General features: G+C 57.1%; 3 protein-coding genes across 5 annotated transcripts; 1 reads left to right on the top strand and 2 right to left on the bottom strand.

Moving 5' to 3' along the window:
- Positions 1-59: 59 nt before the first annotated feature.
- Positions 60-14,646, bottom strand: CEP85 (centrosomal protein 85). 3 transcript variants are annotated; one of them, XM_072884952.1, is made up of 14 exons: positions 14,587-14,646; positions 12,996-13,067; positions 12,246-12,398; positions 9,231-9,955; positions 8,441-8,574; positions 6,591-6,708; positions 6,008-6,193; positions 5,493-5,645; positions 5,081-5,235; positions 4,443-4,563; positions 3,930-3,980; positions 3,736-3,843; positions 2,843-3,071; positions 60-2,563 (listed from the first exon to the last, which is right to left on the bottom strand). In XM_072884952.1, exons 2-14 carry the CDS (start codon positions 13,048-13,050, stop codon positions 2,400-2,402), a joined length of 2,352 nt encoding a protein of 783 aa, XP_072741053.1. In that variant the 5' UTR covers positions 13,051-13,067; positions 14,587-14,646; the 3' UTR covers positions 60-2,399. The 3 variants fall into 3 exon arrangements, with proteins under 3 accessions (XP_072741053.1, XP_072741052.1, XP_072741054.1); XM_072884951.1 differs by lacking the exon at positions 14,587-14,646 and adding an exon at positions 13,150-13,292; XM_072884953.1 differs by lacking the exons at positions 12,996-13,067; positions 14,587-14,646 and having other exon boundaries at positions 11,972-12,380.
- A 686-nt stretch (positions 14,647-15,332) lies between these two features.
- On the top strand, positions 15,333-15,932 carry LOC140662248 (claudin-7-like). Its single transcript, XM_072885484.1, has one exon. The coding sequence runs from the start codon at positions 15,333-15,335 to the stop codon at positions 15,930-15,932; it is 600 nt and encodes a 199-aa protein (XP_072741585.1).
- Positions 15,933-16,618: 686 nt separating this feature from the next.
- On the bottom strand, positions 16,619-23,898 carry CNKSR1 (connector enhancer of kinase suppressor of Ras 1). The gene is made up of 21 exons (XM_072884957.1): positions 23,847-23,898; positions 23,288-23,445; positions 22,761-22,951; positions 22,599-22,683; positions 22,313-22,354; positions 21,927-22,226; positions 21,786-21,845; positions 21,292-21,360; positions 20,670-20,789; positions 20,420-20,505; positions 19,767-19,900; positions 19,517-19,680; positions 19,215-19,245; positions 18,943-19,115; positions 18,787-18,860; positions 18,346-18,417; positions 18,177-18,250; positions 17,856-17,920; positions 17,665-17,779; positions 17,251-17,432; positions 16,619-17,169 (listed from the first exon to the last, which is right to left on the bottom strand). Exons 1-21 carry the CDS (start codon positions 23,896-23,898, stop codon positions 16,969-16,971), a joined length of 2,448 nt encoding a protein of 815 aa, XP_072741058.1. The 3' UTR covers positions 16,619-16,968.
- Between the last annotated feature and the right edge of the window lie 1,964 nt (positions 23,899-25,862).

A 25,862-nucleotide genomic window follows, 5' to 3' on the forward strand; every position in this document is an offset into this window, starting at 1 on the left:
GGCCCCGCCGGGCAGCCCGGCCCCGGCCCCGCCAGCCACCGGCCCCGGCCTCCCCCCCGCCCCGGACTGCTTCGCACGAGTGGAGCAGAGCAGCTTTATTTTATACTCAAAATACTCGGTACAAACAAGCGGGTGAGACAAAGGCTGGTAGAAATACACCGACGGGGGGAGACGCAGCACCGGGCAGAGCGCGGGGAAGCGGGCAGACACACGCTGGACAAGGGGACGGGGTGAGAACGTGGGACAGGGTGGGGACGTGGTCCTGCCACCCCTGCCTGGGGTGCTCTGGAGAGAGAGGCCCAAGGTTTCCCCCGCAGGGAGAGCAGCAGGCACCGGTACAGCAGATGGGATCACCACCTCGGCCAGACAGGGCCAGTTTTGCAGGAGGACGACGTGGGGGCATTTCTCTTCCCCACCTGGGCAGCCCAGCTGCCGGGATAGGGCCAGGCACAGCGCTCCAAGCATGGGCCGAGATGGGGTTTCGGCCACGATCCCATTTTGCGCAGCCAGCTCTGCAGGGGCAGAGGGCAACCGTGTCCCCGCACCACACCTGGGAACCAGATCTCCTGCTTGCAGCCCAGCAGAATGCAGGGAAAGGGGATGGGGCTAAACAGCACCCTGCTAACCTGTGGGAGGGAGCAACTTTCACAGCTGGTGCTGTGTGCACCCCAATGCCTAGAGAGCTCCCAGCAGGCAGGACAAATGACTTCGAGAAACAGCCTTGGCCCACATTTAGCTCAGTACATGGCATCAGCAGCTTGGGAACAGAAACAGCCAGAAATGTCATACACCAGATGCAGAAAGAACAGGGCAGACAGCTGGCTGCCCTGCAGACCCTGCTGCGCGCTCTCCCCGTGCCGTGCAGGGCGTAGCTCAAGACAGCAAACTAACCAGTTTGTTGCCACCATCACACGTGGTGGCCAAATGCTAAGAACAAAACAGATTTGGTCTTAAATTTTAACAGGAAGGAATAACAAAAGCATTTCTCCCAAACCTAGGGCTTGCAGCCCCAACATGAACCAAGAGCAAACAAACAGAAGTTTCAGCAGTATTTTCCCCCCCCATTATAAAACCAACTTCTTATCTTGCTCTTAAGCTGAAAAACAAAGAAGTTCCACCCTCAGCACCACAGCATTGTCACGAGCAAGCGCCCAATACTGTAAAGTTGCCACCAAGGAGGGTTGTGACAAAATGAACTGCATCCCACACTGCTTTATTTAGAAATCTCATTATTTAGCAGAGGAGCAGGGAGCTCCCAGAGGACGAGGGGCAGGGCTACAACAAAGCCCGAGTGGTCACTGCCTTGCAGGCATCAGGAAGAGCTCTCAGATCCAGCTGTACCATCCTGCCATCTTAGGATCAGAATGGCTTTCTCCCTAGCAAGCAGAGAGCCAAGCAGAGGTGTGTCTCCCCGCTGGCCTGCAGCAGGGTTCCCCAGGGGTGCAGAGGCTCTCTGCGGCTCTGGCAGGGGCTACAGACATCCGAGGCTCCCCAGGATTGTTTGCCATGGCTCTACAGGCTGCTACAAGAAACAGTAGTTCCTCACCCTGCCAGCAGATGCATTAGGCACGAAACAGTGTGGGGACAGAAGGTTTCTCTAGCACATTAAGGCACTTCAGCATCAATCTACTTCCTCTGCGGTCTGAGTCTCATACCCACAGAGTGCTCTTTTGGGGGGATAAAAGACTTAAGGCTTCTGAGGTAACAGTGCCCAGGGGGAGCGTTTTCAGAGTCTTCTTTTAGTGTTACTTTATTCCCCAACTCCTGTTGGCTACTGAAAGACTCTGGTTGCATTTACCTGAGGAAAGCAGGTCCTACTCCATGAATGGCTCCACAAGCATCCAAGCCAGAACTGTGCACACAGCATCTGAGGAGCCTGTAGCCCCTTGATGTAATTAGCAGGAGTATAACTGGCACATGTGCTTGCCTATGAAGTCCACAGATATCCCCTGAACACTCTGGTAATCCTCTGGTCTTGCTAGTCACACAGAATCTGCACAGAGAATGTATCGGAAAGACCAGGGCATACATTTCCTTTTAGTGATGATTTTAACTGTCACATCTGCATGTTCAGCATTTGACATGCCTGGAAGGCAATTCACAACTCATCTCCCAGCATCAGAGACCACACCAGCTGCAGCAAACACAGCATAAACACATTCCACAAGATCAAAGCTACGGCAAAGCCCAACACCAAAGCCCTGAATGATTCCAGTTAGCCAGACAGCAGCTAAACACTTCTGGCAACAAACCCCTGATTTCTCACAGATTGGATAAGTCACACGTCTTGTACCCGAGCAAAGGGATGGTAAAGTGCTGAATAGATTTTGGGTTGTAGGAGCTCTAGACTCCTAAGGGTTTCAAGTCTTCATTTCCTGTCTTACTTTGGGGAGTGTTCTTCACTGGGTGATGCAGTTGTCTCCCATGTCCTGAGCATATCTGTCAGATATTGCCGTCCTTAAGTCCTCCACCTCTTTGTGAAGCTGTTTTACCTCCACCAGTTTCTTTGCAAGTCCATCAGGGCTCAGCAAGTCATCCTTCTCCTTAGCAGAGTACTGCACAGCTGTGGAGTCAGAGAAGGGAGTTACCTCACATGCAATTCTGACCAAGGATCACACACATTTGCAAGCGAGCCAGAAAAACCAAACACGCATTTGCAAAAGAGGTACTATTTAACATTTTGTTATTTCAGCATGCACCTTTAGAGCTAGCTAACCACAGAAAGAAGATTCAGAATCCCAGAAAGATAAGAACCTTCCATGCTATATTATATGCGAGTTATTTAATTCTGCCACAGCACAGGAACCAAAGGCTTTGCTCTGCCATCACTCCGCATACTTACAGCGAATGCCTAGGAGCAGAGAGAGGTTGGGATCCTTGCCCTGAGCCCTCTGAGTGACAATGCTGTAGACAGACTGCAAATCCTGCAGACAACTGGCCAGCTCGCCGTGCAACTCCTGGGCGAGGCGGGCTGTCTCAGCAGGCAGCGGCTGGGTTGTTAGCTCTGCCTGCCGGAGTCGTTCCTGAAGGGTCAGGTTCTTCTCAATGAGGTCCTGGTTCTGCACTGAAAGCTGAACAAACGGACACAGCAGGTTAGCGGTCACTTGGTACAGAACCAGCACACTTAAAGGAACTTAACGCAACTGCTTGATGATGATGGGAGCACGGAGGGCAGGAGGAGCTGGTTTACATCAAGCCCTCCAGACTCTCACCAGATAAGCAGGCGTCAGTCCTACAGGGTGTGAGCATTCGGCTTTCCTGGCTCAGACAGGAAGCGGCCCATGACACTGCACTGTCCCTGCCGAGGCATGATGCAACAAAATAAGATTCCAGGAGGCTGTGCACCAGCTGCTCACCCCAACACTGGCCATCGCTTCCCTCAAGGGCTGCCATTGTGCTTGGCTTCCTTTAGGCTTGAGAGTGGGGCTCAGCCCTGCCCTTCAGCCAGGGCTGTAGTCGAGTTTGGACTCCTGCTCGTGGCCTTGCTGCCCCCAGCTGGCAAGCTCAGCATCCTCCACCACAACCCACAGCCCCAGCTGAAGTTCCTGAGGCAGAAACTGCCTTTCTCCTACTTTTGAACAGAGAAGAGCTCCTTTCAGAGCACTGACAGGGCAACTGACTAGCAGGAAGCCAGAGAGGTTGTGCTGCTGACTGCAAATGAAGGGCCTTGCTAAAAGACAATCCATTGTTCATTCAACTGCTGTGCTCAGGCAGTCTAAACGCTCCTGCTCTGACCTCCTTCACAGCAGTCCGGAGCTGCTGCAGTGCATTTTCTCTTCTCATCGCCTCCTCTTTCAGAGCTTGGCTTGTCCCCTCTTCCTGGGCCACCTGTTCTTCCAGGTTCTGGAACAGACCATGGGAAAGTAGTAAGTCTAGCTCACTTCACAGCAGATTCTCAAGTTCCAAATCCCTCCGCAGTCACCTCTCACCTTTATTTGCAAGGACAACTGCTCCATCTTCTTCTGCTGTTTGTCCACAATCTGGAATCGAAAGCAGAGGCATCAGAACTGGCCACACAGACTCAGTAATACCACCAGGATTTCTCCTTCAGTAGGAGAGCATCCCCTCTCCTTCTCTTTCTTGTCCACTTACTGCTTTAATCACTGCCTCTGTTAGTAATGGACTTAGATTCCCTGATGAAAGGCACCTGATAAAAGGCACCATTAGTAGTATCAGCTAAAAACAGACCAGAGAAGTTGCATTCTTGTGGTTTTCCTCTCCCCTCTTTGCATTCTGCAACTTCTCTCCAGCGTTACTGTAGGAGTGCATGGTTATCACACCAAGAACAGCTTCTAAAACCCCTCAGTTTGGAATTCCAGGAACTGCTGCTTTGGTGCAACTGTGACTGCCTATAACTGCAAAAGTCCTTGGTTTCATTTTAGTGCCTGGTGTGACTCAGTGGAAGGAAATATGTGTGATTCCCAGTTGGAACAGCCTGTTACCTTCCTGAGGCAGTCGCATTCTTTCTTCAGAGAGTCATTTTCTATTTTCTGTCTCTCCGAATCCTGGGCAGGGGGTCCTCTCTCTGCATTCTTTACACACTGTTGCATCTTGTCCTGCAAGCTGAAATTAGCAGAACACCATGGGAAAATCAGCTTTATTTGGGGTGTTTCCCTCACTAAACAATATGAGGCAGTGAATGATTTTCCTATCAGGTCTCAGTGTTGCCCTGCTTGCATGCCAGCTTGCAAACTGCAAGGGTTGTGAAGGAAGGAGTCCCTCTCCCTGGACACAGCCCTGCCCATGATATTGGCACATATGCAGAGACGCAACGATTGTGGATTACGTAGGTCCATTTTGCAAGGAGTTACGGTTGAGAGCAACAGCCTGAGGACACAGACAAACCCAGGTGACAAAACAGGGGCTCCCTTTCTTTCAGCCGTCTGGTTCTGCTCCCACCCTCCGCTGTTGGCACACAGAATTTGAACACTGTTTTGGCAAGCGCTCACATAATCATCACAAATCCCTGGCCACCTGGTTCAGACAGGTGGGACAGCGGCTGTGCTGAATCACCACTGTTCTTGTGCAGTGATTACTTAAGTGCTAAGATGAAGCTTATTCTACTCCTCCAGATTTTTACCTGCGCACAGTGGAAAGAAGCTCAATTTCCTTGTGTTTTTGTGTTTCTAGCTGCATCTCTTGCTCCCTGAAAGCAGCCCGGACATCTCCAAGCTCTGTTTCCAGTGCCAGCACTGTCTCCTGCATAGCAGTACTCTTCAGTTCAGATTCCTTCAGCTGCAACAAAGACCATCACAACATTCTAGAGACCTCCCAGGGGTTTCACCACACACACCCTCTTTTAACTACATTCGCAAGGCAGATTTTTACTACCTATGTGGCAATTCTCAGCTATAGCTCAGAACATTCCTCCTCCAAAAAGGTCAGACCACAACTTTACTTGGGCAGCTGCACAGGGCATTATCTGCAGCTGTAGAAAAGCCACCTGAGCAAGTACATGAAGAGCTACCATCACATCTCAGAGGAAGTTTTACCTTCTGACTCTGTTTCTGGTGGTCCTCAAGGGTTGGTAGATCAGCCAGGTATCGTTCCAGGGTCTCAATTCTCTGTTGTCTCTCCCTGTTTTGTTCAGATTCCTTCTGGCATTTCTTTTTAAGATTATTAATGTGTTTGTCTCTTCCCTTGACCTGCAGGGACAGTTATATACAAGTTTAGTTTATATAATTTCTCGTCCATTCTTCAGTCCTCTGTAAACCCACCTTTACCTTTTTGTACAGCACAACACCAAAATACAAGATCACTAACTCAGCAGCATTTCTGCTCACTTCAGCTAAAGACAGTCTTCTTCTCTGGTTAAGAGAAAAGGTACTGAAATACTTCTAACTGCAAGAGGAAGGGCTTTTGCTTATAAACCAAAGAATTCTACAAGGAGATCAGAAAATACCTACAATAACACATTGCCACAGAAAACTTTCACCTAGGCACTACACTGACTTTTAGCTTCTCAAAGAAAAAACACCTTCCCATCTCTAGAGCAAAGGGATCTTACCCTTTCTTCCTGTTTCTTTATCTCCTCTGCATGTTTCTGCATAGTTTCCTTCAGCGACTCCCGGATCAGCTTTGCATCCACCTCTGCAGCAGCCAGTTTTCTCTCCAGTTCAATCTTTTCCTTACTGAGGGATTCAGTCTTCTCTGTGAACTGTGCTCGAAGAAACGTGTTCTCCCGCTGCAGCTCCTGCAAACAGAGACAGCCTGTGAATTCTCTCTGTCAGAGCTAACAGTTAGTTACAAACTGGCACTAAGCAGTTGCCTGTCTCAGAGCTGTGTTCTCAGCCCTCCTAACTCCCAAACATCATTCAGCCCATCTTAAATACTGCGGTATATGAAATAGCACTTGCCAGTGCTGTCAGGCGTCTGCATCACTAGCATAGCTTCTAAACAAACCATAGTACTTCAGGGCTTGAAATCTCAAGAGTCACAGAAGGTCTCAGAGATGACAGGTAATCTGGACCCCATACAAAGGGTAGTTTTACTCTACATAGCCCTCCTGCTCAGGAAACACCTAATGAGAAGTGGTAGGGCCGTTGGATTCAATACATATATCTTACTGACACCCTGTTGCACCCAATTACCTGCATTCTCAACATGTAGACATCTCCGTAGGGTGCTGGACAGCCAAGCAGGGCACTGTGAACCTGCAGTTCACTTTCACGGACCTTCTGCTCCAACTGGGATATGTGTTGTCTTTGTCTGTAAAAAAACCCAGGTAATACACTGTTCTCAAACAGCAATACAACACGAACAGTGCCACCACAACTCCAATGCTCCGTACAGTGACAAGCAGAACAGAAAGACAGCTCTGCAACTCAGAACTGACCTGCAGAGAAATAATCTGAAAGATGTCCATTCTGACTTTTCTACAATTGGTATTAACTTTTCTTCCCTCCCCTCCTTTCAAAGCCTCCCCCCCAGCAATGATTATACATAACACACACAAGCCTTGCGTGCTTTGGCGGATCCAGCTTGGCTGTGGAGCTTATGAGTAAAATGAACAGACAGAGGACTCAAAGTGAGCAAACAGAAAAAGTATTTACAGCCCAAATGCTGAAGGTAGTTTTCATGAGGACTTACTTTTTCAAAAAGCTTACGGACCACTAGCGTTAGGTATGAGAAGTGCTGTTTGCCAGCCCAAACTCACAAAGAACAAATTTCAAATAAAGATCTCAAAGAGCTCCCAGAAAGTCCTCAAGCAAAAAGGCAGTAGTTTTGACATTCCAGATAATCGTGATGCAAACAGAAATCTCTATCCCTTATCACAGAACTGTATAGGTTGGAAAAGACCTTTAAGATCATCGAGTCCAACCGTAAACCTGACACTGCCAAGCCCACCACCACACCATGTCCCTGAGCACCTCATCCAAACGGCTTTTAGATACCTCCAGGGATGGCGACTCCACCACTGCCCTGGGCAGCCTGTGCCAGTGCTGGACAACCCTTTTGGTGAAGTAAAATTTCCTCATATCCAGTCTAAACCTCCCCTGGCGCAACCTGAGGCCATTTCTTCTCGTCCTGTCGCTTGTTACCTGGGAGAAGAGACCGACCCCCACCTCTCTCCAGCCTCCTGTCAGGCAGCTGTAGAGAGCGATGAGGTCTCCCCTCAGCCTCCTTTTCTCCAGGCTGAACAGCCCCAGGTCCCTCAGCCGCTCCCCATCAGCCTTGTGCTCCAGACCCTTCCCCAGCTCCGTTGCCCTTCTCTGGACACGCTCCAGCCCCTCAATGTCTCTCTTGTGGTGAGGGGCCCAACACTGAACACAGCATTCGAGGTGCGGCCTCACCAGTGCCGAGTACAGGGGGACGATCACTGCCCTAGTCCTGCTGGCCACGCTATTCCTGATACAAGCCAGGATGCCATCGGTTTTCTTGGCCACCTGGGCACACTGCTGGCTCACATTCAGGCAGCTGTCAACCAACACCCCCAGGTCCTTCTCCGCCGGGCAGCTTTCCAGCCACTCTTCCCCAAGCCTGTAGCGTTGCATGGGGTTGCTGTGACCCAAGTGCAGGACCTGACACTGAGCCTTGCTGAACCCCATACAATTGGCCCCAGCCCATCGATCCAGCCTGTCCAGGTCCCTCTGCAGAGCCTTCCTGCCCTCCAGCAGATCAACACTCCCGCCCAGCTTGGTGTCATCTGCAAATTGACTGAGGGTGCACTCGATCCCCTCGTCCAGGTCATTGATAAAACACAGAAAACCATAATCAAAATTGATTTATTTGAACCCTTCAGGATCACCATCCTCCTTCCAAGAGGAAGGGGAGGAGAGCTGTTCTCAAAGGTCATTATGTTCTTCTCTGCAATAAAAAAAGCTCAAGCGGGTAAAAGGGACTCTGAGATACAAGCTTTCCTTGGTACTTTAAAAACCTTCCCTTTCCAAAAGGAAACGCACTGGAGTCCTTAAACCACATGTCGGTACCAAACTCTCACCTGTCAATGAGAAGCTCTTTCTCCTTGAGAAGATTTTCATTGGAGTTCAGGATATTGATCCACTGGGCTGGATCAGGTGTAGGCAGCGAAGGAGAATACATCGAGGGATGGTGGCAGGCACCTCCATTTTGTAACTGAAAGAGGAGACAAAATGAGGAGGGAGAGGTTTGTGCTCCAGAGAGGTAATTGCAACATTGCTAGAGCTATTTTGCACACTGTGTGCTCATCTGCATGCCAGGACATAGCTATTTCAGTCTCTGTCGATGTCCAAGAACAAGTAACTTTGCCCAAGCACAACTGGAGATTAACAAACAATTTTAGATCACTGTGCTAGCTTGCTGGAAACAATTTGTCACCATTAGGGTACAGCTGGTGGGAGGTGATAAACAAACTGTTTCCATCTAATAAACTGCAGTTAGTTTTATGCATCTTTTAAAAAAAAGTCTGTTTCCTAACTCTAGATACAGAATACAGTTTTTCTAGAAACTGTTAAGAACTTCTTGATATGCTTTTTCTTTGCAGTTTCTAATGGACAGAATATTTCACCTCTTGATCTGAACTGTTGTGCAGTGCTGTAACATAATACAGGGCCACTGTACACAAGCAGCATGTCAAATGATACCTGTGACATCACATGTTGTAAAAACAGATCATTAAGAGACTTTCAGTGTAAGACAGGGAGAAGCAGGAGACATTTTCCCCTCTCGCTTCATAAGTCTGGGACAATGATTCATGACTAAAGAGACAGGAAGGGTTTCAAACTCATACATTCACACGAGCAGCTCCCTACCTGCATTTGCTCTATTTGCAATCGCACTTTCTCCAGCTGTTGTTTCCAAGCACTGAGCTCGCAGACCCTCTCGTGTGGATGTAGCGTGCAGGATTCTTGCACCCATGCTCGAGACGAAGGAGTTACAGGTTTTGAAAAGAAATTGTTGGCCTGGAGTCCTGTTGGCATCAGTCTGCTCCCGCTCGGCCATGTTCCGTTCTGGGGCTCGCAGGTTCCGTTAGCCCCTGCCGCTTGCTTACTCTCTGGCAGCACCTTATAATGGTCCTTTCCTGCCTCAGCTGCCCCAGAGTTTGGATTGAACTTCTGGAGCCTGTGGAGAGGGTCAGTGCACAAACTATCCAGAAAGAGAGACTGGTTAAGGGTGCGCTCAATAGCAGGGGTGTCAAACTTCCAAGTATCTTCTGTTCTCATGTGATCAGAAACGGGATGCCAGGATTGCTCAAAACCGTTTTCCCCTGAAGTCCCATAGAGACGCAAGAGATCCCTGGGTGGCACCTGAGATGACTTCCCAGCATTAAAGTCTCCATTTCTCATGAGCCCTGCGTGTTCAGAAGCAGATCCTGGCATAGCAGTTTTTGAAGAACTCTGCGAACAGCTCTGGTCTCCCACAGAGCACAGCTTGGAGGGTGAGGCACCCAATGTAGAAGGCATAACATGGGCTGTTGGGATGGTCACTTGGGTTTTGATGGGCTGGAATGAGGAACCGTTACTGGAATTGCAGAAGTCTAGGGAGAGAAGAAGAGTGATGCTTTAATCACAACCCTGAAAATATTCTGACAGGAACAGCCATTCCTCTGCTGAACAACTTTTCAAAAGAATTTTTAAAAGCAATTGTTTTCCTCCTGAACATGTCCTCCTAAGCAGCAGCAGCAAGACTAAGGCATATCTGTGTTCCCCCTCACTACAAGTTTCAGGACCCTGTTGACATTCTCCTACCACCGTAAACCACGGGGACAATCCAAGTTTAGTTCAGTACACATTTTTAATCCCTTGTTTTTAAGCTACTCTAGTATAATCTTAAATCAATAACGTTATCTTTCTATAGATTTAGAAATCAAGTCCTTTAAATTGAATAAAAAGGCTGAAACTTACTCAGCTGAACACTGAGACCTTGATTCTGTTCTGCCCGTCCCACAGCTCAGCGACTCTGAACTGTAACCAAAGCTAACTGGAACCTTCACTAAGCCCATGATGAGCTTCAAACATAGCCGGACACTAGATCACCAAGCAGTTGACCTTCGAACTCCTCCAGGACGCTGCAGCAAGAGAGCTTTTTCTAGAGGCTAGAGTAATGGCTCTCACCTTATTGCCACAGGAAATGAGATAGAGTTCAGCACACGCACCCCAACGTGAGCCCGTCCTGTCAGATGGGCACCAAACCTGGGTACATGGAAATACAGGGCTATTCTTAGCAACTCTCAGATTTCAATACAGCAACAGCAAGAGCTGAGAAAGGCAAACAGTGAAGTGCCTGTTCCCACTCCTCGTCCCGATACGTTGTGTATCGCAGTAATTCCAGGTTTCTCCCAGATACACAAACTTGTTTTCTTCATGGGTTTGGCTAAAGGCCCATCTCCACATGATGTTTCTTTAATCCAACGTCAGGACTACAAAGTCACCCTTCCACCTGTTTGTAACCTCAAAGCATTGCTACAAGGAATAAAAGGTTACAATTGAATAGGACCAAAACCAGACTCTGCAAAGACCATCATCAAACTGCAGGAAAACTATCGCAATAAAGGCACAAGATCCTCTCCTCAAAAAAGCAGGAGGGGGAGAAAATCTCTTGGACATTGCTTGGCTGTGCCTAGGAACTCCAGAGAACAGCATGCTACCAGGCAGTCGCAAGCATGTTCTCCTTCGCAAACAGAAGGGACAGTACAATTTCCTTTTACAGCCCCTAAATTTATACCCCAGTATCACTATCAGGAACTCGAGTTCTCTGACCAGCACGCCACGTGCAGATGCTGCAATCAGTTCCTTGAGTGTGCTAAGGGTCGTCACAACAACATTTCTGACTAATGTACTGACCTGAAAGTCAGCGTGGTTCAGCAGCTGTCAGTGCCGCAATTCAGCCTCAGCTCTTACAAACAAGGCTACAACATCACAAAAGTTCAGAAGGGCAATTTCCGAAAGAGCCATCATTACCTCCCCTGCCCTCAGTGTGCAACTGCATGTTTTATTATCCCAAGAGAGCTAGATGGGACACTTAAATATGCGCTCTAGTAATATTTCTAGCAATATTTTCACAAGCCAGACTTTTTAAAAAGCCTTCATTTCAACTCACACATTATTAAGATCTATAGCTCATTCAAAAGGCTCAGGGCAGCTTGTGAAACACATGAATGTGTGACATGCATTGTTTTAAAGAACAACACAAAATTCCTCGCTGCTGAAAGAAGAATCAGCAAATCAATAGTGGTTTATGTCACTTTCATGGATGAAGATGAAAATACAGGTGGAAAGGATTGCTGGGACAAGCAATTTCACAGAACATGCCTCAGCTGACAGCAAGGCTGCAGCATTCTTCAGTGAGAAGCACACAGCTCTAACACTGAGGAGACTTACACACAAAGGCACACTGATCTGAAGTCTCTAGAGGCACCTATAAATTATTTCTTAAAAAAAAAAACCACAACAAACAAAAAACCACACAACAGACTTGCTGATAAATCACTCGTTGGTTAATATGAACCAGCAAACCCCCAAGGTGGCTCTTTTAGTCAGTTAAAAATGCTTACTACAGTTAGAAGATAACCAAACTGGCTTAGAGAAACAGCAAGTCCCTTAACCACTTGTTTATATTTCAAGCAGCATATCTGTGTACTGAGGCACTGGTTTTGAAATAGTCTCCAAACATCATTACAGAGTCTGCTCTCCTCAAGTTTTACAGTCTGCTCTCCTCAAGTTTTACATTCTAGGGTTCAGTACTATCGGGCTATTTAATGCTTGTCGGTCTTCTAAGAAAACTTGAAGTCTTCGGCTGTTACTGTGTGATCCCATGCTGACCATCACCTTCTGTGCTGTCTGAGCAGGAGGTCCCAATGCCCCCATCCCCGCTGTCGGCCACGCTTGAACAGCGACTGACACGGCTCTGGAACTTCACAGACAACATAGGTGTTTTCCAGTCAGTCTCCAAGAAATGACTCTTCTGACTGCTGCTGGGATCTGGACAGAAAAAGCCAGGGATATTTATGTTTTAGCCAATTGACTGAAAAGCCTTTTAATACACCTAATTAAGCCATATCTAATTACCTATGCTACCAAAACCCAAAGTGATCCTTGCTTCACTCCCTGTATTGTTGCTAGAGAAATCTCTTTTGCAAAAGGAAATGGCAGCAAGCACAGGGAATTCAAATAATATCAACAGGAGATTGCAAATCAATCTCATTATGGAAGTCAGAATGCAAAAGCAGTAAATTATATTCCCACTGATAAGTTTGGTGATATTACACCCAGCTGATGCTCTCAAACTAAAAAGAGCAGCAGCAATGTTGGCACACAGCAATACTGGTAAAGATATATTTTTGCATTAACTGTTAAGAACTGTTCCAAATTTATCAGTTATCACTCAAGAGATAGGTTCATTATCAAATAATTCTCTACCCTTGGATACCCATGCAATTGTTTTATTTTGCAGGAATAAGACAATGGTTTTTTAATAAAAAGCTTTTGGTAAAGAACTCTTCTCAGGGCCACATCTCCTCAGAGAAACTGAAACAGGATCCGACAGCAGCATGGCTTTAAAGAAAGGACTGTCCTTACCTGATGGATTGTTCTGCTGGAGCCTCAGGTCTGGATGTTTCTCAAGAGCAGCCATCTTATCTATCCAGTGAACTACAGGGCAATAAATAAAAATCAGATTTTAAATCAGCATAAACCAAACCCTGTTCCCACTAACCAAGCGAAGGGTACATACACATCAGCTGCTCTTCATTCAGAGTAGCACAGTATTTCATATTTAATCAGCATCTCCTCCCAAGAGTATCTCTGTTTCGTCCCCACAGCAATAGAGGCAATACTTAAAAAAACCTTGCAGTTATTGTAGGTTTTCTTCATGCCTGACAAATGAGGAGAGTTCCTGTTTGCAACATTCTCCAGGTATGCAGCAGTTCAGCAGCGCCTTTCAACTGGGGCATGTGTTATCCCCATCGTAGTTATTTATAGAGCAGTCACCATGGTATCTACACTCTGGCTTTATGTCTATAGAGACTAAAAATTTCCCTTTAAAAGTCTTAACTCTAAACCAGTTCATTTCTGCCCTCTGTAGAGGTCACTGAGCAACTACATGCAGAAATGCAGTCATGCAAAACTTAGCGTTGCTGTTCCATAAGTGGCAATCATTATCTATCCAGAGCTTTGGTTTAATTTATCTGCTTATCTGAGTACTTCAGACAGTGAATTTCCTGCCTCTGATGATGCAAGTATAATTTACAGCGCTCAGGCTTCACTGTGGAAATTCAAGGCCTCTCACCTCTCCACCAGTCAAATACCAAATCCTCAATTACCAGCTCTTCCAGATTTTTGCTTAAGCGATTCAAAGAGCTCACAGAAACCATTAATTCTTAGAAAACATACACATACAGATTTCACAACATAGGATAGACATTGGAAATACAATCGGATAATGAACCAGAAGCAGCATTTCACTCAGCGAAGAAATAAAACACTTCTAGCTAAACGCAGCACTTATTAGGTTTAGTTTAGGTATGTTTTGGAAATTCCTGAGTTTACATCTCAGCCTCCAGCACTACAGTCAGGCAGCTGTAACAGGGAAATTCAAGTGTGGGCTCTTGAAATAAAAGAGACAAAGCAACCAAAGCATCCTCACCTCGCTCAGCACAAACGCACACACCCCCCACCCCTCGGAGAGCACTCACACCATCCTACAGACCCCCCGCTTCCAGCAGAGGGCACAGGGCAGACCCTGCAACAGGGGCGGGAAGGGAGAGGTGGGCCACGAAGAGAGAGGAAGGAGGGCTTTCCCCGATGGAGGGGGAGAGCTCGGCGGGTACGTGGAGTGATGCGAAGCCAGGGTGTGGGGGGATGCCCTTCGCCACCCCGAAGGGGATGGGGAGAACAGTGATTTGGGTGGAGGGGAGAGGGGAAGGCGGCTGACCCCGGCGGGGGGCGGGAGGCCCAGCCGCCTAGGAAGCGCAGCCTGAGGCCGAGGGGCCGCTCCCTGAGGGGAGGCCGTCGCCGAGGGGCCCGGGAGAGAGGAGGAGGAGGGATGGTTTCAGCGAGGGGGGAGCACAGGGAGGGGCGCTGCCCCACGCCGGAGCCCGCCCCGGGCGGCTCGGCGACCGGACAGCTCCCGGGCGACCGGACAGCTCCCGGGCGGGCCCGACCCCCTCACCTGGCTCCGCCGCGGCGCTCGCGCTGCCCCGCGCGCCGCGACCGTTACAGCCGCGGGGCGGGGGAGTGGCAGAGGAAAAGAGGCAGGACCCCGCCCGCCCTTCCCTGCCCCGCAGCCTATCGGGAGCGCCGGCCCCGCCCTTGCCCCTCGCTCATTGGCTTGTTGGAACACTGATTCCCCGCCCCGCAGCTTCGCGGAGGGGAGCGACGGCGTCTGGTGGAGGAAAATTGCCCACAGCCGCCACCCGTAGGGCGGGGCCTGAAAGAGCGGCACCGGCTCTTTCTCCGCGCCTGCGCAGTGTTGACCGCGGCGGAGCGGTGTGTGAGGGCGGGCGGCGGGGCCTGGGGCCCTATGGGACCGTATGGGGCCCTATGGGGCCCTATGGGACCGTATGGGGCAGCGGGCCCAGCCCCACCGTTGCCCCCACATTCCCCCACCCCTGCGGCCCGCACAGGCTCCACTGCCCCCTCGGGGCCCCCCGGCCAGCCCAGGCCCCCAGGCTGAGGGGCAAGGCCAGGCAGCCGCCCCCAGCTCAGCCCCTTCACCCCTCTGCCCGCTCGGCCGGAAAGGTCAGCACTGCTCTGGGTGCCGGCAGCAGAGAGGCCGTGGCGCTGGGCCCTTCGTTATGCCTGGCCACGTCGGGGCTTCTCACGTGCAGCGCAGGGTCACCTTCCCTCCCCAGCTCCACGGGCAGAGCCCGCCCTGGCTGGAGCAGCGGCGCTGCCAGCAGCGAGGCCTCACCGGCAATGGGGACCCTGTCCCTGGTGTGGGGTCTGGCCCTGGCCCCCATGGGCTGGGTGCTGCTGCTGGCAGCCACGGCTACCCCACGGTGGCGGGAGCTGCCGGAGCGGCCCGGCTACCCCCGCGACCTCTCCTTCAGCGATGGCCTGTGGGAGAGCTGTGTGGAGGCACTCACCCAGCCAGGCCCAGCCTGTCGCGCCCTCCCGGAGGACACGGCCCATTTCTGGCCCATGCGGGTGCTGAGAGCAGCCACCGTGGGCTCGCTGCTGCTGGGGGCTCTGGCGTACACCCTGGCCATGCTAGGGGCACGGTGGTGGGCCCCGCCGCCACGACCCAACCTGGTGGCCGCTGCCGGGCTCCTGCTGACGCTGGCGGGTGCTGTGTACCTGGGTGCCGCTTCCTACATGGCTCATCGGGTGCTGCAGGACTTGGCCAGCCCGCAGACCCCCCCAGCAGACCGATTCCACCTGGGGACGTGTCTCTACCTGGGCTGGAGCGGCGGAGGGGCAGAGGTGCTGGCTGGCATCTGCCTTGCCACCGGCTTCTGCAGGAAGAGGAGGTTTGTCGGGGAGCCAGCCGCTGCCCCTTACGAAGTGGATTACTGAGGTGCTGGGACAGACTGGTTCCTGCCACGAGCATCACGGGATGATGCTGCTCACTGTGAGGCGACAGCGGCTCCTCAGCCTCCCGCCGTGGCTGTCCTGCACCCCTGGATACCCCTTGGACCATCACTGGGTGGAAGAGGTGGGCCCGTTCCCCATCTTTATCTCTTTTCACTCTTAATTTTTCACTGGAAAGCAAGCGTTCTTGCCTGTTACTTGATTGTGCTTTAATCCTTACGCAGGTTTTAGCCTCTGCAGCTGCAGCCGAATAAAGAGGGTCCCCGTACCCAGCCGTAGCACATCTGTAAGGGGCCGGGTGGCACAGGGAGGGGCAGGACCTGTCCGCCATTTCCAGGCTGACCTTCCCCCTCCTGCCCTGCATTCTCCCTTGCCCCTTGTGAGCAGCACAAAGCCCCCCAGAGCACCCCAGCCCTCCCTGGGACACCTTCCCTGCTTCATCAACCTCCCCGGCCTCGCAGCGCCATCGGAGCCTGTCCCTGTCCCCCCACCCCGTGAGTGGGTGCCATCACCCCCGAGCTGTGGCCCAGCCCACAGGGAGAGGAGAGCAGGGCACAGAGGGATGCCACAACCCCTTGAGGATGGTGGCACATGGCACGGGTAGGGGCTGGCTGTCACTGCAGGGACATTGCAGCACCAAGAAAAACCACGGCACAATCAGCTCTCGTCGACACAGTTTTATTTACAGCAGAAGAGACCCTGGCCGGGCTGGCTGGCGGCACCGTGCCAGTGTGCACGGCAGGGGCATGTTCCTCCAGGAAAAGGGCCCTATTGCCAACGTGCAGCCGAGGCAAAACGTCCTTGAAAAAAGCAGGACCGTCACTGCAGTGTCCCGTCCCAGGGAGGGGGGATGTAGCAGAAGCCACTTCTCCTGCGGCAAGTCCGCGCTGGGGGCTGAGTCTTCAAAAATGTCGTCAATCCCCCTGTGCACCCACCCCCGCGCAGGCAGTGCGCCCGCTTTGCTCCCACGGCACCGTGATTTTTGTCGGCATTGATTAGTGCCAGAGATCCCGGTGGGGTGTCAGGGTTCGGCCGCCTCTTCGGGGGGGCCATGCTCATCCCCAAGCCCCCCGTCACCGTCCTGGCCCTGCCGCTGTGCCCACCACTCCTGCAGCTCCTGGTACAGCTCTTGGTGCTCTTCCTTCCAGCGTGTGAACTTCTCCGAGGTGAGCGTGGCATCGCTGAGCAGCTGCTCCAGGACCTGCAGCTCCTCCAGCTTCGCCTGCCGAGAAGAGGGGCACATTTTGGGATGGCCACCCATGGGCAGGGGGCTTTAGGGAGTCAGGGGGCTGCAGGTTCCCACCTTGAGCGTGCTCTGCAGGGCCCGCACGGCGTGCACCTTCTCGTTGATGTGGGGATTCTTGTTGCGCCGGATGAAGGACTTGCGGCACTGCTCCTGCGTCAGGAACCGCTGCTGCCCGATGAGGGACACCCCCCCCTGCTTCAGGCACCGCATCAGGCACTCGAGATCCTCCCTGGCGGGGTCTGGGTGAGGAGAGGGGGCACCGTAGGATGGGGACAGCCCAAAATCCCGGCAGGGCTGCCCCTGCACGCAACCTTGCCCCGAGAGTGTCCCGAGACACGACATGGCTGACACTCAAATACATCCCAACTCGAGTTATCCCCCCGGCACACACATACAAAAGTGTGGCCCTAACTTCGATTAAAGGGTGAACATGAGGTGACAGGGTGACAGACGTCATCCCCCAGCACCTACCCATGGGTGAACAGGACCGGGGGCTGCCCTGGGGGCTGCTGGCTGCGCTGCTGGGCTCACTGCTGGCCGGGAAGAGCTGGGTTTTCTCCGGGGCATTTTGCAGCCTCTTCTTTGGCTGGGGGAGAGACGGGGCAGGAGGTGAGACGAGGATCCTCCGGCCCCTCCCCGGGACGTCCCCTAGGGCCACTCACCGAGTCGCATCCGTGCCTGGGGGACTCATCGTCGGGGTCCTCGGCTTCTGTCTCACTGTAGCAGTCTGGAGGCCACGGGGGGAGGACGATGGGGAGCAGAGGGAGCGGGAAGCCCCGGGCTGCCCTCCCCAGCCCTCCCCGGGGCTGAGCATCACCCCAGCCCTCCTCTCCGGGAGCATTTCTCACATTTCCCCCAAATCATGGGCAAAGCTCCCAGCGGTCCCACCCAGGGGCCATAGTGCCAGGCATGGCTGCCCCACAGGGTCCCCATCTCCTGCGGGGGAACCAACCCCATCTCCCACCCCGGGAAAGGCCTGTTACCTTCCTCCCTGTCCGGGACCGACTGGTGGGCCAGCGTGTACTTTGTTTTGGCTGTTATCAGGTGACTGACCCACCTGGGGAAAGAAAGGATGGACGGACAGACAGAGGGTCACAGCCAGCCCAGCGTGGTGGGACCTCACGGGCTGTCACCAGCCGGCGCGTTACTCACATGCTCAAATCAGCCAGCGTTTCTGCGGCAAAGATGAAGGGCTTGTACCTCTGATGGGAGAGCTGGAACACACTGGAGGAGGACAAGCCTTTGCTGCTGGGGCTACCCAGCACCAGAGCCAGCCCTGAGCCTCCATCCAACCTCCCCTGCGCTGTCCTGACCCAGCCCAGGGCTTTTCCCTGCCATTGGAGATGCTCCAGTCCCCATCCCCGGCCCGGATGACACCAGTAGCGCAATGCACGTCTTGCTCACAGCATGGGTATTGCGCGACAGCCGGTCCTGCCAGCACTGCAGGGACCCCATCAGCCCCGTGGGGACCCCACCATCGCCGCAGGGACATGCAGTTGGTACCCAGCAGGGCTCATGGGCACGCGCCCTTGGGACAGCATCCTCCCCTCCGCTGCCAGCTGGGAGGTCCACGGTGAGACAGACCCCACTCACTATTTCTTCTTCTGCTCCCTCGTGCTCTCCAGGTCGTAGGTGGCCACGTTGATGAGACCTGCAGCCTTCTCGTCCTGTGAGGGAGAAAGAGCCACGTTCACCGCCCGCCTCGGCTGCCCCAGGTGGGGATCGAGGACACCCAGCATCCCCACTCACGTTGGGGTGGTGGTACCAGTAGAGCGTGTGGCCCTTCAGCACAAACCAGCACCGCTTCCACTTCTGGGCCATGAAGCCCACGTGGTCCTTCTTCTTCAGGAGCCAGCCATCGCAGTCCACTCGGCCCAGGTCCCGGCACGAGACCCGCCGGCGGCTCAGCCTGGTCGCCACTCCTGCTGGCCACAGTGGGGCGGCGGGGGGTCGGTCAAGAGCAGGGAAGGGGGAGCAGGGGGGAGCCCCGATCACCCCAGCCCCGATAGGGTCCTGCTCACCTTTTGGTCTGCGTCCTGTCCGGGGGCTGCCCTGGATGGGGAGACAGAGACGAGCAGTTAGGGATCGTGCAGGGGGGCGAGGGCACTGCAGCATTTGCCGAGCCCCCCCTAAGCAGCACCCACAGCCCCTTAAGGACCCCCAACTCGCACACCCCACGGCAGCAAGCTCAGAGGGGAACCCACCCCAGGGATGGGTGTTTTGCCTCCCAGCTCAAGGCAGGACATGAAGTCCTGCATGTCCCCCATTGATGTCCCCCCCGGGACCCCCCAAGGCTCAGCACTCATCTCCCACCAGCTCTCACCTCCCCGAGGAGCCGGCCGGGCTCTGCACCCACAGCCCCTGCGGCAGGGGCTGCCGTGGGGCCGAGCTCCGCGGCGCAGGGTCCGGCAGCAGCGAGGGCGCCCGGGGAGCACGGGGTGCCCGGCGGGGTGTCACCCTTCCCCGCTGCCTCCTCCTCCACAGCACCTGCAAACAGCGAGCGGGGCTGCAGCCTCCCGACCCGGGGGAGAAACCGCTCCGTTCCCCAGACACCCCCTCTGCTCCCCTCCTACCGCGGCCGGGCAGCCCTGGCAGCTCTCCCACGGCCACCCCGGGCAGCCTCAAGTCCTGCTTGTCCTCTCCGTCCTCTTCATCGGTGACGGGGTCCAGCGCCGAGTCTGGCCCCGAGTCCAAGTCGGCAGCAGCGCTGGGGGAAAAAGGGATCCCTGAGCTGCAAACCCCCTCGACCGCCACGGGGGTCCTGCTATCGGGGTCCGGCCGGCCCCACACTCGCTTGGGGCACCCGCGGTTCTCCCTGCCCGAGGAAGAGCAGGGCTGGAGGCAATGTGGCAGCGGTGGCTTGGCACGGGTTCCACCGGCCTCCACGCTCCCCGGCAGGGTCCAAGCCCAGCCCGATGGCTCCTGCCCGGCTCGCCCTCACTGCTGCTGCCTCTGCGCACGCCTTTCCATTCCGGGAGAGGAGAAGGGTCATGTCTAAATATAGTTTCAACCCCATTAAAATGTTACCAAGTGAATGAATTGCAAACACAACCACTTTTTTTTCGTTCCTTAAGACTACTGGCAGCTTTCCGGGCCACTTGCATGCAGCTGCCACGCTGCCGGCACCTCTCCCCCCCGAAAGAGCTGGGAAGGGGCCTCGGGTGCACCCAAACACCTCCGTGCTGGCCAGGCTGGGGCTGTCGGGGTGTCAGGGGACGGGGCTCACCTGGAGGTCAGGGACACGGGGCTGCCTGGGCACTCGCCGCTCCTGGTGCCGGGGGGATCCGCAGCGTCCAAAAATGCTCCTGGGAGCTGCAGATGGAGTGTCAGGGCCAGCCCACATCCCACCACGGTCCCTCAGAGCTTTAGGGACCACCAATGTGATGGGAGATGCCCGGCTCCGAGCATCCCTGCCTGGTTCCCAGCACAGCCCAGTATGGCACTGGGGCTGTACTGGGAGCACTGGGATCACTCACTTGCTGCCTGGGAGAGGGGGGTGAGCCAGGCAGGTCGAGGGGGACCTTCTTCAGCACCAACGTCACCCCGTTTGCCTTCTCCAGCAGCTTCTTTGCCAGGTTGACGCGTGTCCAACCCACCTGCACGCACACCCTGGTGAGCCGTGGCCCCGGCCTCACGCTGCCCCACGGCCGCCCAGCCCTGGCCCCACGCACTCCCCCAGCCCCACGGCTCCCGCATCCTGAAAACCCTCCCGGCTGCAGCTCTGGCGTCCCTCACATCCCCCCCGGCCACAGATCCCACAGATCTCCCCGGCCATGGCTCCCGTGTCCTGCACATTTCCCCAGCCACACCGCCCACGTCCCCCAAATCCTCCTCTGCAGCGGCTCCCGCATCCCCCAAACCCCCCCGGCAGCGGCTCCTCTGTCCCCCACACCTTTCCCAGCCACGGCTCCTGCATTCTGCAGATCACAGCTCCCGTGTCCCCCCCAGATCCTCCCAGCTGCAGGTCGCATGTGCCCCCAAATCCTCCCACCCGCAGCCCCTACGTTCCCCCAAATCCTCCCAGCCCTGCAGCTCCCTGTCCGCGACTTCACTGCCGAAACCAGCACCGCCCTCGAGCCCCCGTCTTCCCCGACTCACCACGACCTGCTCATTGACCTGCACGATCTCGTCTCCGGGCAGGATGCGGCCCCCGTGGGCAGCCAGGGCCTGGGGCAGAGGCAGGGTAGGAGTGGGGTGCCCGGCCCCAGGCGCTCGCCCCCCCCAGCTAATCCGCACTCAGGAGCTCTCCCGGCTGGGGAGAACCAGGGGGGATTAACCATTAACCGGCAGCCTGACCTTGCACAGCACCGGCCAGAGCGGCTGGTGGGATCGGGGTGCGGAGGGGGGCTCCCACCACGGCCCAGGCTGTGCTCACTCGTGAGACGAGTTGCACGGTCTCAGCTGCAGGCAGCCCCCCCCAGGCTCTGGGTCGGGGGGGAAAGGATTAGGGCTCTAAGAGGCTCACAGGATCCAGCCGGATGGGTTGCAGCTGGGATGGGTGGTATTCCCCGTGGCGGGTGCTAAAAGGGGGTGACTGAGGGACAGGGTGGCACAGGGGGGTGACAGACTGGGAGGGGCAGCCCCTCACTCACCTCCGAGGTGACTGCAGACACGAAGTGCAGGCAGGAGCTGGTGGAGGTGATCTCGAGGCCCTGGGGGCGGGAGGGAGGCGGGAGTGGGGTGCAGTGGGTGCCGGGATGGTCCCGGGGCAGTGGGGGGCAGCGCGGACTTACCAGTGGGGTGGTGAGGAGCAGCCGGGGGCTCCCCAGGGGGTCAGAGAGCAGCGTCGGGGTGTCAGGGGATGTCAGGGGGCTCCCCCACGGGCCAGGGGGCAGCGCTGGGGTGTGAGGGGATGTTGGGGGCCTCTCCCACAGGCCAGAGGGCAGCATCGGGGTGTCAGGGGACATCGGGGGGCTGCCCCGCAGGCCGGGGGGCAGTGCCAGCCCCACACACTGCAGCACAGCCCTGCGGTCCAGCAGCGCCGGGGGGCTGCAGCCCACGATGCTCTCGCAGATGCCCACGATGTGCTGGCACTGTGGGTGACAGCGGGGGGCTGAGGGGGGGCCCTGGCAGCACTGGGCCCCCCGTGCCTGCCACCCCCTCCTCACCCAGCACTTACAATCCGCAGGATCCGGCCGTCCCTCTCGGCCGCGGGACAGTCCTGGGGGGACAAGACGTGGAGCTGAGCGGGACAGGATGGCTCAGCCCCTCTCCATCCCAGCTGGGGGGGCCCCACCATGAACCCCCACCCTGTACCACATCCCCCCCACACCCCAGCTCTCCCCCCCTCCAGCAGGCAGAGCTTTGGGGGACAGGAGAGCAGATGGCTGGTTCCCCCCCCCCCCACTCCGACACCGTGCCCATCACCGTGGCCTCGGGGCAGCGCAGCGGCCCTGGGCACCCACCGCCTGCAGCGTCTCTGCCAGCTGGGCGCAGAGCAGGATGATGTCCCGGCTGGCTGAAAAGTCGTTGAGGGTGGAGAAGAGGTACCTGGGGGGGGGCAGAGAGCTCAGCCCCAGGTTGCGGGGGGCACCCAGCACCCATGGGTGCTCTCACCCGCCCCGGACCTGTTGAGCCAGGAGAAGAGCCCCTTGGCGGCCCCCACCAGGTCGACGGCGCGGGCCAGGAGGGCGAGGGGGGGCGGCCGGGGGGCAGCCCCCGCCGACGGACCCCCCAGCACCAGGTCCTGGATGCCCTGCGCTACCTCCCGCAGCCTCTCCGTCAGCGTCCGCAGGCTGGTGCTCGCCAGCCCCACGTCCTGGGGGGGGACACGGGCAGCAGGGGTCTTTGGGGTGCCCCCAGGTCCCCACCTTCACCCAGGCCAGGGTGCCCCTGAATCCCACCTCCACCCAGGCCAAGTTGCCCCCACATCCTCCCCCTCCAGCCCGGGGTGCCCCCATGTCCCCCCCCCTCCACCCAGCGCAGGGTCCCTCCGTGTGTCCCCCCCTCCACATAGCCCAGGGTGCCCCTGAGTGCCCCCCCCCCCCCAGCCAAGGGTTTCCCCATTTTCCCCCTCCACCCAGCCCAAGGTCCTCCCACGCCCCCCGCCTTCCGCCACAGGAGTCCCACAGCACCCATGGGTGCCAGCACTCACCAGGGCGCGGAGCTGCTCCACGGCCTCCAGCAGCAGCTCCTGGTGCCCCAGGCGCCATACGCCCAGCACCTCCAGGGCCGCCGCCGACAGCCCCAGCAGGTCGGGCCCCGCCAGCCCCCAGCTCTCGAAGGGGTACCCCTGCACCGCCGCGTCCAGCCCTGCCCACAGCCCTGCCCTAGCACCGGCTGGACACCGAGGGGGTCCCAGCACCCCCCTGCCGGTGTCCCTGCTGGCCCCGGGGCCGGGTGACCCCAAGAGGTGACGCCTGGCTGCCGGGAGGGCCCTCTCCATGCGACGAGTTCGCCCGGTCTCAGCCCAGATGGCGGGGATGGCCGGACCCCCACCCCACCCCACCACCGGCCGGATCCGGGGACTGACCACCCCCAGGGACAAGAGGTGAGGGACGGGGAAGGGCCGCCACCCCCCCCCCCCCCACGCCAGGCCACCCGCACGTCCCCAAGCCAGGGACAACCCCCCCCAGACCCCCCACCCCGAGGCCGGCAGTGGTGTCCCTCCCCAGCTGGGGACCAGCCAGGGCGTGGGGTGGGGGGGGGCTCACCTCGGAGCCAGGCGGCTGCCTGCGCAGGGCCCCAGGCACCCACGGGCTCCATGGCGGCTAGGCCGGAACCGGTGGCGGGAGCGGCTGCTCACCTGCGCCAGGGACGGGCGGCCCCATTGGCGCACCCGCTTGCCGCTCACCACGGCCTCCCGCCGCACCCGGGGCCGCCCGCCCAGGACGACCCTGCGGGGCGAGGCCCCACGACGCACCCCAGTGAGTCACGGGCCGGACGGTGACACATGGCTACTGAAACCCCCTGGGGAAACGGCACCCGCCCAGAGAGCCCCCCCCCAGCCTCAGTTTCCCCTCAGCTGTGAGATGAGGTGTGTCGTGTCCCCCCCAGCCACGGCACGCAGCGTGGGCTGAGCCCCAGCTACACTCATGACACTAGTGGGTGTCTCTCAGGAGCCAGGTGCCCTGCGGCCACGAGGTTTGGCCCCACAGACCCCTCTGCTCAACCCCCTCCCCACCGCCCGGGGATTTTGGGGGGGGTCACCCCCCCCCCCCAGGCACAATTCCCACCCCTTCCTTTGCAGGTGGGGAAACTGAGGCAGGGAGCAGCCCCCATACAGGCCTGCAGAGGCCCCCCAGCTCTCCCACCCCCCAAATCTGCCCTGGGCTGGCACTTCTCCCCCCGCCCCGGCGTGTGCGCTTGGGGGAGCAGCGGGCGCTGATCGCGGCTGACAGCCGCTCGGCGCTCACCGGGTGCGTGCCGCCCTTTCCGAGGGGACCGCGGGGCTGGCAGGCGGGCGACAGACGCAGACACCCTCACGGTGGTCGGGGTGGGGGTCCCGGGGTCGTGGGGGCTCAGTCCCGCTGCTGCTGCTGACCCCGCGAGGCCTGATCCTGCTGCTCCCCGCCGCGCCATGATCATCCGCCCCAGACGCTTAACCCCGGGGTACTTCCGTCTGCTCCAGGTAAGGGGCGAGCAGGGTTGGGGGGAGCCCGTGGGGACCCTCAGGACCCTGCCCACGCTGCCCACCAGGCCTGCCGGCCGTGGGAGCCGTGCCCGGCCGTACCCTGGCTCCAGCGAGGGTGCTGCTGGTGGGGAGCCCCGCAAAAGCTGCATGGGACACCCCAAAAGCACCCCTGGGCGCCCCGGGGGTCTACAAAGCTGCCCCCATCGCCCTTACAGACCTGCTGGGCGCGATGGGGACGCTCAGGGCGCAGCCTCGGGTCCCCTCGCCCCGGGGGGTTTGCGGCTCAGGGTCTTGCAGCGCTCCCCTCTCCTCTCCTCTCTCCCCCCGCAGATGCAGCTGGCGGCAGGGCGGGGGGCCGAGCCGGGGGGGCGGCTGCTGACCCCCCTGGCCCTGCTGCTGGCGGCCGCCGGGCTCTGCCTCTCCTTCTACAGCACCCGGAGGATGGCTGGCCCAACCAAGGCCCCCCCGGAGCCGTGAGGAGGGGGCTGGAGGGGCTGGTCCCCAGGGGGGTGCCGGGGTCCCCCTCCGCCCGCTGGCCCCCGCCTGAGCGGAGCGACCGGCTGCAGCAACTTTCCAGCTGATCTGCGCCACGTCCAGCCCTTCCCTCCATGCCTGGGCGGTGTGATGCCCCGGCGCTGGGGGACACGCGCCTCTGTCCCCCTGTCTGTCCCTGCTTTCGGGAGCCGGTTCATCGACCAGGATGGAGAATGGAGAAGCCACCTCCCGGCTCCAGAGCTGCTGGCTGAGCCCCTGACCGAGCTGCTGCGAGACACCAGAATCCGGCCACAAGACCAGAGGCTGAACGGACAGACAGACGGATGGTGGAGCCGGGTGCTGCATCCATCTCCATCTCCCCCCGCCAAGCAGAGGGGCCCGGGGGGGGCCCCTTGTACCCCGCCGGCAGCCACGCAGCCTCCCCCTCCCCATCCCTGTCCCCATCCCTGCGGGGACCGTGCTGTGGCCGCAGCCAGCCCGGCCCCACGGAAAGGAGGTCAGCGCCGAGCGCTGTTAGGTAACGCGGCGGGGAGGGCTGGGACCAGCCCAGCCTCTGCAACAACGAGGGGGGGAGATGGGACCACGGGCTCGGTGATGTCCC

This window comes from Ciconia boyciana, chromosome 21, assembly GCF_034638445.1.
Source record: "Ciconia boyciana chromosome 21, ASM3463844v1, whole genome shotgun sequence".
Classification (NCBI taxonomy): domain Eukaryota; kingdom Metazoa; phylum Chordata; class Aves; order Ciconiiformes; family Ciconiidae; genus Ciconia; species Ciconia boyciana.

Coding starts and splice junctions, on each gene's coding strand:
- CEP85 (XM_072884951.1), bottom strand. CDS start 13,189: ATGAAATACTGTGCTACTCTGAATGAAGAGCAGCTGATGT. Junction 13,068..13,149: donor GAATGAAGAGCAGCTGATGT/GTATGTACCCTT, acceptor ATTGCCCTGTAG/TTCACTGGATAGATAAGATG. Junction 2,564..2,842: donor TCTGCTCCTAGGCATTCGCT/GTAAGTATGCGG, acceptor CTGACTCCACAG/CTGTGCAGTACTCTGCTAAG.
- LOC140662248 (XM_072885484.1), top strand. CDS start 15,333: ATGGGGACCCTGTCCCTGGTGTGGGGTCTGGCCCTGGCCCCCATGGGC.
- CNKSR1 (XM_072884957.1), bottom strand. CDS start 23,898: ATGGAGCCCGTGGGTGCCTGGGGCCCTGCGCAGGCAGCCGCCTGGCTC. Junction 23,446..23,846: donor GGCAGCCGCCTGGCTCCGAG/GTGAGCCCCCCC, acceptor GGCTGTGGGCAG/GGCTGGACGCGGCGGTGCAG. Junction 17,170..17,250: donor CCCTGCAGAGCACGCTCAAG/GTGGGAACCTGC, acceptor TCTTCTCGGCAG/GCGAAGCTGGAGGAGCTGCA.